Source organism: Rhinopithecus bieti, unplaced genomic scaffold (genome assembly GCF_001698545.2).
Source record: "Rhinopithecus bieti isolate Rb0 unplaced genomic scaffold, ASM169854v2 scaffold_70550, whole genome shotgun sequence".
In the NCBI taxonomy this organism is placed as follows: Eukaryota; Metazoa; Chordata; class Mammalia; order Primates; family Cercopithecidae; genus Rhinopithecus; species Rhinopithecus bieti.
In genome coordinates this window covers 196,068-206,924 of record NW_016826791.1, presented here as the reverse complement: position 1 = coordinate 206,924, position 10,857 = coordinate 196,068, and the positions used below count along the sequence as shown (strand labels likewise).

The following is a 10,857-nucleotide window of genomic DNA, read 5'->3' as shown; positions in this document are numbered from 1 at the left end:
TCCTCCCCACCCCCAAACTCCCCCCAGTTTCCTCACAGGGCTGTGGCCAAAGGACCAGAGTCTCACACGCACCTCAGGCCTCTTCCTGGTCCTTTATTGCTGCTCAGGAGCCCTGACCTTACTCCCGACACAGCACCAACCTCTAGGTCAGGGAGGAGGGGAGGGGGTCGCATGTTGCCCCCACACAGGGAAATCCTGGTCAAACCCAGCTGGCGGGAAGACAAGCGGCAGAAGCAAATTGTGTTGGAAGAACCCACACCTCAAATTCGATGCAGCCACTGTATATCCCCCGAGTTCCCTGCTGGGAACCAACAGTCAAAATGGGGTCCTGAGCCGGACACGGTGGCCCACGCCTGTAATCCCAGCACTGTGGGAGGCCGGGGTGGGCAGATCACTTGAGATCAAGAGTTTGAGACCAGCCTAGCCAACATGGTGAAACCCAGTATCTACTAAAAATAGAAATGTTAACAGGGTGTGGTGGCACATGCCTGTAGCCCCAGCTACCCGGGAGACTGAGTCAAGAGAATCACTTGAACCCGGGAGGCAGTGGTTGCAGTGAGCCAAGATCGTGTCACTGCACTCCAGCCTGGGCGACAGACCAAGACTCCGTCTCAAACAAACAAACAAACAAAAAACTGGGTTCTGGAGCACAGGTCAAATGGGTGACAGCTGACAGGAAGGAATCCACCAACACACAGGCCACACCAGGCCACACAAGTCTCTGGGTGGGAGTGGTCTTACAGAGCCCTGGTTAAACCAAGTTCTTTGGTGAGAGGAGTCACTGGATCAGACCCAGGCCTTCTACAGAACAACACATCAAACAGAATCCACCATGGCAGCCCAGAGGCCAGCCAGTCCCAGTCAACAGACCTGAATGAACCCCTTCCAGGGAGGCCCAGTTCGACTTCAGTTTCCAATCAGGAAGCAGGAAGCAAAAGCAGGGCCAGTGGGGCGCCTCAGACGCTGATAGTGCGGAAGACGGTGAAGCCCGACAGCGCCGTGCTGACCAGGAGCCCCGGGCACTGCGGGTGCCAGTGCAGCTCCTTCAGCTCGGTCTCGCCCTGATGCACGAACAGCAGCTGCTGCGGGAGGTCGGCCAGTCCGGGATCAGCCTCCACGTCGCCCGCCTCAGGGTCCCGCTCCACTGCCAGGTCCCACTGTGTGATCTGGTGGTCTGCACCCGAGGCTGCAAAGACCCCGCTGTCCTGGGGGTGCCACTCGACGGAGGTCACGGGGGCCACATGCTGCTTGAAGGTGGCCACTGGGGAACCAGACTAGAGGGACAGGATGGGAATGGTAGGCTCTGAATGCCTCAGCCTGACTCCTTGGGGGGACCCAGGCAGAACCCCCAACCCCTCTCCAGCCTCAGGGTTCAGCCAGGGCCCCACCTCTTAAGCCCTCACAAGCCCACAGTCCAGAAAAGGGACACAGGGTAATTCTGGCTGCTAAGAAGGCTGACCAGCCCAGGGGTTGCTGGGAATTGGGATTCACTTGCAAAGAAGCCCCTCCCAGCTCCACAGTGTCAATCCCTAGCTTGGCTGTCATGTCACACCGGCTCCTGTCCTTTCTGTGCCTCAGTCCTCTCCTACAACGAGCAGGCTGGGCCCCAATTCTCAGTTGCATCTATAAATCTACAACTCTCTGAAGCTCTCAGCACTGGCTGTACAGACAGCTGTACTTCTGCCCACAGGCAGATGAGAGTTCTAGTCTCTGCAGCCCCAGCCCCTCCATCTCTTGTCAGCTGTTCCCCTGGTGGAGTGAGTGACTCCAAGAGTGGAGACGCACCACCCTTCCTCTTGTTGAGCCTGTTTCCTCTTCTGTACCTGAAGAGGAGGGTGTCTAGTTCTAAGGGCTCTCCAGCTCTGTTGAATAAAACCATCCAAGGCCGGGCGCGGTGGCTCAAGCCTGTAATCCCAGCACTTTGGGAAGCCGAGACGGGCGGATCACGAGGTCAGGAGATCGAGACCATCCTGGCTAACATGGTGAAACCCCGTCTCTACTAAAAAATACAAAAAACTAGCCGGGCGAGGTGGCAGGCGCCTGTAGTCCCAGCTACTCGGGAGGCTGAGGCAGGAGAATGGCATAAACCCGGGAGGCGGAGCTTGCGATGCTGAGATCCGGCCACTGCACTCCAGCCCGGACGACAAAGTGAGACTCCATCGCCAAAAACAAAAAAAAAAACCATTCAAGAAGGAAAGATCCTACAAATCCCAGGGCTGCTGGGAGCAAGCTTCTCTAGACCCCGGGGGCAGGCTGGGAAAATACCTTGAACTGCCGAAGGTCCCAGATCTTGAGGGCCCCGTCATCCCCGCCACTGAGCAGGAAGGGCTCCCGGCGGCTCCAGCTGATGACATTGACGTCCCCCTCATGGGCGGTGGCCGTGGTGAGCATGCAGGCCTTGCTGGGGGCTGCCCGGATGTCCCAGATGCGGATGGAGGCGTCAGCTGAGCAGGAGGCGAACACCTGGGCGAGGCAGAGTCTGAGTGGTCCTATTGCCCCCCAGGGCTACTCTCTCTTCCACTGTCCCCCTTACTAGCACTTGACCTGGAAACTGTCTCTGTCAGTTTCCCAGCCCTCTTTTCCCTCAGACCTAAGATTCTAGGTCCCTGGCACGAACTCCATCAGAACTAGATGACCAGACCCCCGCCCACCCTCACCGTGTTCTCGGTCGGTGACCACTGCAGGTCCTCCACAGAGCGCGTGTGGCCCACGAATGGCCGCTGGTCCACGTGCCAGGAGCCGCCGTCCGTAGGTGTCCAGAGGTGGATGTTCTTTTGACAGTCACCGGTCAGCAGGCGACCTGGGGAAGGGAGTCAGGAAATGACCTCGCCCCACCTGGCCACATCTCGCTCCCCTCCCTGGAGTCTAAGCGCCCCGCCCCTTGCTGCAGAGCCTGCTCGCCCCACCTCCCGGGGACTCCTGAACACCCCAGGGACTCACCAGGCACCCGAGGGGACCAGTCAAGGGCAAAGCCCTCGCCCATGTGCCCAGCAAAGGAGAAGATGGGCTTCATTTGGGCCTGCTCATCCCGGAGAAAGGCTGCCAGGGCCTGGGGGTCCTCCACCACCTGCAGAAGCCGCCGCAGCGCACACACCTCCACCTGGCCCTTCTCTGACCACACCCCAGCCACGGGCTCTTCACCCAGCCATGACACCTGCAGAAGAGCCGGCCGAGGAAGGGTGATGTGAAATGAGGGGAGAGGAGGATCAGGGCACTGACCACAAGCTCCCCATATCCCAGAGAACCAGAAGCGCGGTTCCTCAGATCTCCGAGGCCTGGAACTACAGCTCCTAGAAACCTCTGTGGGAGGCAAATCATAACCTGCAAAAAACCAGCATGGTAGCCGGGACCGTTCTCCACAGCGGGGTGGGCGTGGGTGGGGGAGCTGAGGTGGGGGATAGAGCCCCAAGATGCCTGGGAGCTGAGGCTGCAATTCCTGCCAGTCCTTGGCAGGGTGTTCAGGCTCCTGGTCTTGGTAACCCTCTAAATGCTGGAAGGCCACAAGGCTCAGTCCTTGGCTCTCCTTGCCTCTGTGTTTGTTCACTAGGAGGCCCAGTGCAGCCACAAGGCTCAGTCCTTGGCTCTCCTTGCCTCTGTGTTTGTTCACTAGGAGGCCCAGTGCAGCCACAAGGCTCAGTCCTTGGCTCTCCTTGCCTCTGTGTTTGTTCACTAGGAGGCCCAGTGCAGCCACAAGGCTCAGTCCTTGGCTCTCCTTGCCTCTGTGTTTGTTCACTAGGAGGCCCAGTGCAGCCACAAGGCTCAGTCCTTGGCTCTCCTTGCCTCTGTGTTTGTTCACTAGGAGGCCCAGTGCAGCCACAAGGCTCAGTCCTTGGCTCTCCTTGCCTCTGTGTTTGTTCACTAGGAGGCCCAGTGCAGCCACAAGGCTCAGTCCTTGGCTCTCCTTGCCTCTGTGTTTGTTCACTAGGAGGCCCAGTGCAGCCACAAGGCTCAGTCCTTGGCTCTCCTTGCCTCTGTGTTTGTTCACTAGGAGGCCCAGTGCAGCCACAAGGCTCAGTCCTTGGCTCTCCTTGCCTCTGTGTTTGTTCACTAGGAGGCCCAGTGCAGCCACAAGGCTCAGTCCTTGGCTCTCCTTGCCTCTGTGTTTGTTCACTAGGAGGCCCAGTGCAGCCACAAGGCTCAGTCCTTGGCTCTCCTTGCCTCTGTGTTTGTTCACTAGGAGGCCCAGTGCAGCCACAAGGCTCAGTCCTTGGCTCTCCTTGCCTCTGTGTTTGTTCACTAGGAGGCCCAGTGCAGCCACAAGGCTCAGTCCTTGGCTCTCCTTGCCTCTGTGTTTGTTCACTAGGAGGCCCAGTGCAGCCACAAGGCTCAGTCCTTGGCTCTCCTTGCCTCTGTGTTTGTTCACTAGGAGGCCCAGTGCAGCCANCCCCCCCCCCCCGGGGGAAAAAGGAAAACCCTTTTTCATTAAAAAAAAAAAAAAAAAAAAAAAAAAAATTTTTTTGCAGAGACAGGGTCTCACTTTATCACCCAGGCTGGTCTGGAACTCCTGGTCTCAAGTCATCCTTCTGCACTGGCTTCCCAAAGTGCTGGGATTACAGCCGTGAGCCATTATGCCAGCTTGACCATTCAACCTTAACCAATGCCAAGCTCCTAACCGCCACCTGCAACTGCTCCCTCCACTTCAGGCCCAGAACTAACTCATTTTTGCCTTGTCCCTTCTTCCTCATGCCCAGCACCTATGCTGGCTACACTAAAAACGCTCACTTCCAGGGCTGGGCGCAATGGTTCTCGCCTGTAATCCCAGCACTTTGGGAGGCCGAGGAGGGCGGATCACCTGAGGTCAGAAGTTCGAGACCAGCCTGGCCAACATGGTGAAACCCCACCTCTACTAAAAATGCAAACGTTAGCCGGGTGTGCTGGTGGGTGGCTGTAATCCCAGCTACTTAGGAGGCCAAGGCAGGAGAATCGACTGAACCCAGGAGTCAGAGGTTGCAGTAAGCCAAGATCGCGCCATTGCACTCCAGCCTGGGTGACAAAAGTGAGATTCCGTCTCCAAAAAAAAAAAAAAAAAAACCCTCACTTCCAACCCCCTTCTCATGATCTCTATTGCTGTCACACTACTACTGATATCATCCTTCCCCTGAATACTATAAGTCTTCCCACAGGATTCTTTCCTCCTACCCTTGCCTCTCTGCAATTGATATTTAAAACAGCAGCCAGAGGGATCACTTTAAAAGAAACGCCAGACCCTGTCTTTCCTCTGCCCGGAACCCTCCAATGTCTCCCAACTAAAAGCTGGAGTACTTAAAGTGGCCGACAAGGCTCTGAACAATGTCTTCTCTGTGCCCGCCCCCCAAATTGTGTCACTGTCCCCCCTTGTTCATTCTGCTCCAGACAGACTGGACTCCCCAGCTTTGCTTGAAACTCTTCAAACATGCCAAGCTCACCCCAGAGCCTTTGAACTTGTGTTTCCTTGCCTGCAAATTCTTGTCCAGGGTTCACTGCCCCACGACCTGTGAATATCTACTCAAATGGCACTTTATGACTGAATACTTTCCTCACCACACTGTTTAAAAATAGCAACTCGCCGGGCGCGGTGGCTCAAGCCTGTAATCCCAGCACTTTGGGAGGCCGAGACGGGCGGATCACGAGGTCAGGAGATCAAGACCATCCTGGCTAACACGGTGAAACCCCGTCTCTACTAAAAAATGCAAAAAAATTAGCCGGGCGTGGGAGCGAGTGCTTGCAGTCCCAGCTACTTGGGAGGCTGAGGCAGGAGAATGGCGTGAACCCGGGAGGCGGGGCTTGCAGTGAGCCGAGATCGCGCCACTGCACTCCAGCCTGGGCAACTAAGCGAGACTCCGTCTCAAAAAAAAAAAAAATAGCAACCCATTCCTGGAGCACCCTAACCCTCTTCCCCTGCTTCCTTTGAATTTTTTCCAGGATAGTTAACACCTTTGGACATGGTACATATTTACTTAGTTTGATCTCGTTCCCTTCCCCGGCTAGTGTGTAAATTCATGGAGCCACAGACCTTTTGCTTGCTGCTAAATCCTCTGCATCTAGAACAGTACTGAAACATAGCAAAAATAATTTCATGGAAACAGACAGTCCCAGCTATAAGTCAAGTACTGCTCTAAGTGCTCTTCATATACCATATCATTCTATTTACAAGTCTACCTGATCAGATGTTTTAGCTTTGAAGCAAAACACAAATAAACAGGCTGGGCACAGTGCCTCATGCCTATAATCCCAGCATTTTGGGAGGCCAAGGTGGGCAGATCACTTGAGTTCAGGAGTTCAAGACCAGCCTGGCCAACATGATGAGACTCCGTCTCTACTAAAAATACAAAAATTAGCTGGGCGCGGTGGCGTGCACTTGTGGTCCCAGCTACCCGGGAGGCTGAGGCAGGAGAATCACTTGACCCTGGAAGGCAGAGGTTGCAGTGAACCGAGATCACGCCATTGCACTCTAGCCTGGGCAACGGGAGTGAAACCCTGACTCAAAAACAAAACAGCCACAACCAAAAATAGTTCCTGAATAGTAACAGAAAATACATACCTCCTATGACATACAACCAGGTGCTATTCTAGGCACTATCTGTTATTTCATTTGACCTCATGCCAGTCCCATCAGATAAGTTCTGTAACTCACTATGTTACCAAAGAGAAAAGTGAAGAACATAAAACATACCCTCATAATCTAAAATAGTACCTAGCGTGTAATGACAGTTATCATAATAGCTAAATTGTATAAAACTATGTGAAAAATACTTTCCTAAAAACTGAAGGAGGCCGGGTGTGGTGGCTCACCATGACTTTGGGAGCCTGAGGTGTGAGGATCACTTGAGGTCAGGAGTTTGAGACCAGCCTAGCCAACACGGTGAAACCTCTTCTCTACTAAAAATGCAAAAAATTGGCCAGACGCAGTGGCTCACGCCTGTAATTGCAGCACTTTGGGAGGCCAAAGCAGGCGGATCACGAGGTCAGGAATTCGAGACCAGCCTGACCAACATGGTGAAACCCTGTCTCTACTAAAAATACAAAAATTAGCCGGGCATGGTGGCATGTGCCTGTAATCTCAGCTACTCAGGAGGCTGAGGCAGTAGAATCGCTTGAACCTGGGAGGCGGAGTTTGCAGTGAGCCGAGATCACGCCATTGCCCTCCAGTATGGGTGACAATGCAAGACTTCGTCTCAAAAAAAACCCCAAAAAAACAAAAAATTACAAGGGTGTGGCGGCGGGCGCCTGTAGTCCCAGCTACTTGGGAGGCCGAGGCAGGAGAATCGCTTGAACCTGGGAAAAAGAGGTTGTAGTGAGCTAAGATCACACCACTGCACTCCAGCCTGGGCAACAGAGATTCCATCTCAAAAAGAAAAGGCCGGGCACGGTAGCTCAAGCCTGTAATCCCAGCACTTTGGGAGGCCGAGGCGGGCGGATCACCTGAGGTCAGGAGTTCAAGACCATCCTGGCCAACATGGCCAAACACCGTCTCTACTAAAAATGCAAAAATTAACTAGGTGTGGTGGCATGAGCCTGTAATCCGAGCTACTCGGGAGGCGGAGGTTGCAGTGAGCCGAGATCGCGCCACTGCACTCCAGCCTGGGTGACAGAGCAAGAGTCAGTCTCAAAAACCAAAAAAAAAAAAAAAAAAAAAAAAAAGAAGGACATGAGGATGTGTTGGGAGCTATGGACACAGGGGTCAGGTCGGGTGTGTTTCACAGTACGCAGAGCAGTTTCCTGGGACCATACCTACCCGAACTCGGTTGATGCCACCATAGTGGGGCAACATGGCCAGCTCCAGCTGAGGCTTCCGCTCTTCTTCATCCTCTTCATCTTCCTCCTCCTCTTCATCACTGCCCTCTGAGGGTGGGGGCTTCGTCCCATGCAGATTGTGCATACGAAGAATCATCAGTCTGGGGGAAATTGTGGGGTGAGTTATGCACTAGATGCCACGATTCTTAGGAAGGAGAGAGGCTGGAAACCCAGACTCCTGGGTCTGCGAGAGGCAGAAACTGGAAGCCCTAACTCCTGGGTCCTGAGGAAGGGGCTGGAAACTGAGCCTCCTGGTCCTGGAAACGCCTCGGGTTTTACCTGTTGCTCTGGGCGCTCTCAGCCTGGGTCCCAGCACACAAGTAAAGCGTAAGAGGAAGCTCTGTCCTGTTGTCTCCCAGGTGATCCCGGACTATGTCAAAGCTGAGACAGGGGGCGCCTGGGGATGGAAGGAGGGGTTTACGAGTTAAGACGGGACAGTGAGAGCTCAGTTCCCGTCTCCCTCATGGATCAACCGCCTCCGGTGTGAAATCACCTCTCTTGGACCCCAGCCTTCTCTTCCCGAGCACCTCTCAGGTTAAAGGCTCAGGATTAGCCACCTCAGGACCCTGGAGTCCGGACTCAGCCCTACCAGTCTGTGCTCGGTGGTAGAGCACGTAGGCCTCCTCGTCCATGACCAGTTCCTCTCCTTCGCGTAGCGGCGGCCCCCGGCCGGGCAGGTACACCTGGGCCGGGCCCTCGGAACTCGTGTCGCCGGATTCGGCTTCCATAGGTTCCCCGGTTTCACACGTGCGCCGCCGACCCTTGCGCGCCGCCATCTTCGAACCCTCTCACTGCTTACGTCCGGTAAGAGCGTCACTTCCGGGTTTCGCCTTCCGCCTAATGAGATCAGCCCTCCTGCGCGGTTACCTTGGAAACCCCGGGGACAGCTAATTCGAGAGGGTAATGCGGCAACGCGGGAGGAGAACTCAGGTAATGGCGCCAGCGAAAGAAGCCTGCGGATACGGAGAAACTGGATCTTCGCGTGACTTTGGGCGCTGTTCCTCGCGGTAGTGGCTAGGCCTCCTGGGAGTTGTAGTACTACGGGAGGCCTGCTTACCGCATCGTCCACTTTGATCCCCAGAGCGTTCTTTCCACTTAATTATTCATGTATGCAAATTTGCTCTCTCACCGGCAAGGCGATTGGGTTTCTGCTCCCTGAGGACCCAAAAGGCCGATTTCTTCTCCTCTCTCTGTTGTGATGGCTTTGTTTCAAAAATGCCTTCTTGTAGACAGGATGGATATTATCTGTAAGTTAGGCGGTTCAATCTACCCTCTAGGGGCAGCCAATTGCCTAACTAGACATTCACATTGCAGCTCTGGTCAGCGAGCACTTAATCAGAAAGTCCACCCTCTGGAGGCAGCTATTACAAGTGCTTCGTCTCTCTTTATCACCCATCAGCACCAGCGGTTTGGCTAATTGACATAATGAAATGTTAGAAATAGATTCTCATTGGCGAGATTAACAGCATTCAAGATAATGCGGATTGGCTGGGATATGTCAGACACTCTCCTAGCTTGCATGAACAGGATATTAAGAATCTAGCAAGCCTTGGTGCCTATAGCCATAGGAAATAAAACCATACCTTTGATCCTAATATGTTTTGTCTCCCGGATCTATCTCACCACTCTCTTGGGGTCTCTGTCTGCCCCAGTACCCTCTGGATTTCTCTCTTTTCAGGGTCTCTTCCCACCTCCTCTTTCTTGGTCTTTGTCTCCCCACCCACCTCCTTTCAGAGCCTCTGTTCTCTAATTCTGTCTCCTCTTCCCCTGTGGGACTTTTGTGTTTCTGTTTCCTCCAGAGAAGTTGAGGGGGCTAGCAGACACGGAGCTTAGGCTTGGACTGAGGAGGCATAAAAACATGGTTTATTCCAAACACTGCAATGTGGAATAAGAGAGTGGGAAGGGAGTTTGGTGGAGGAGTATGGACTCCCAGACCCTCCCCTCCGCAACCCAGCCCCAGACCCGGCTGGAGATCTGGGAAGAGGAGGTTTTTTGGAGGTCTGCTGGGTCATCACTGAAGGGTCGCAAATAAGGGTTGGATTTGGAGAGGATATGGTTGGTGACAAGTGGGGTGTCGGGAGGTGCGGCAGGGTGGGAAATTTTGGCTTCAGGGAGGTTGGGTTCATCGCGGTGCAAGGGAAGGCGGGGCTTCCGTTGGGGACGTGTCCTAGGTCAGAGTAGGGAAAAGCGACCGAGGGTGGAAGAGGAGGAGGGGGTGTCACGGTTTGATGTCAAGGGTTACAGTCTGGTCGGGGTACAGTCTGGGGTTCGGGTCACAGTTTGGGGTCAGGGGTCACAGTCTGGAGTCGGATGACCATTTTAGGAGTCGGATGTCACAGTCTGGGTCAGGGGTTTCTGTGTGGCGGGGCCAAGGTCTGGGGTCACAGTTTGGCGAACGCTTCTCACAGTTTGGAGTCCCAATGAATGAAAGGTTAAAAACGGGCTTCCCCGGAGGCGTGGCTGGGGCCGGGGAGCTGCACAGTGATGTGGGGGCCACGGCCCCGGGCGTGGAGGTGGGACGCGAGAGTGGCGTGACCCCCCCCACCTCCCACCCCATCTGGTGACGTTAAAAAGCCCTTGTCGGGTTTAAAAAAAAGTCCGGTGGGCTCCAAGGCCCCCGCCCCCTCGTTCTCAGCCTGGGTGATAATTGGGGGGACCAAATCCTCTCCGGCTTGCGGTTCCTCCAGAACCAGGGGGCGCAGGACGCTGCTCCGGGCGGGGTCCAGCCAGTTCCACTGCTTTCCTTCCCAACCCACGCGGGTCCTGTCCACTGCGGGCGCCCCCTCGGGCCGTGGCCTGCGCTGACCAAGGGGGCGGTGGGGCCCCCGGGGCCGCGTCATACCTCGGACTCGAGGCTGGAGAAGTGCGCCGAGCCCCTGCGGGTGCCCAGGTCCCCGCCCCGGTGTCTCCGGTGGGAAGCTGTGGGCAGCGGCGGCCCCCAGTGAGCGGCGTGCGGGCACCTGCGAGCGTGGCGGGAGGGCCCGGTAAGCCTGCGCGCAGGGGCGGCGCGAGGGCACGAGCTGAGGTCCTCAAGCGAGCGCGAGGTGGGCGCGGGCGGCGGGAGGTCCCAGCCCCCAGCGGCGC

General features: G+C 55.5%; 2 protein-coding genes across 2 annotated transcripts in view; both read right to left on the bottom strand.

Annotated features, from left to right (window-relative positions):
• Positions 1 to 69: 69 nt before the first annotated feature.
• On the bottom strand, positions 70 to 9,136 carry GRWD1 (glutamate rich WD repeat containing 1). Its single transcript, XM_017863653.1, has 7 exons — positions 8,363 to 9,136; positions 8,053 to 8,170; positions 7,715 to 7,874; positions 2,941 to 3,154; positions 2,658 to 2,800; positions 2,266 to 2,463; positions 70 to 1,274 (listed from the first exon to the last, which is right to left on the bottom strand). The coding sequence occupies exons 1-7, from the start codon at positions 8,547 to 8,549 to the stop codon at positions 957 to 959; spliced, it is 1,338 nt and encodes a 445-aa protein (XP_017719142.1). The 5' UTR covers positions 8,550 to 9,136; the 3' UTR covers positions 70 to 956.
• Positions 9,137 to 10,609: 1,473 nt separating this feature from the next.
• GRIN2D (glutamate ionotropic receptor NMDA type subunit 2D) overlaps positions 10,610 to 10,857 on the bottom strand; it is a 50,342-nt gene continuing 50,094 nt past the window's right edge. The window contains exon 11 of the mRNA XM_017863625.1: positions 10,610 to 10,733. Within this exon, the coding sequence (XP_017719114.1) occupies positions 10,610 to 10,733 (124 nt within the window). The remainder of the gene's footprint in view (positions 10,734 to 10,857) is intronic.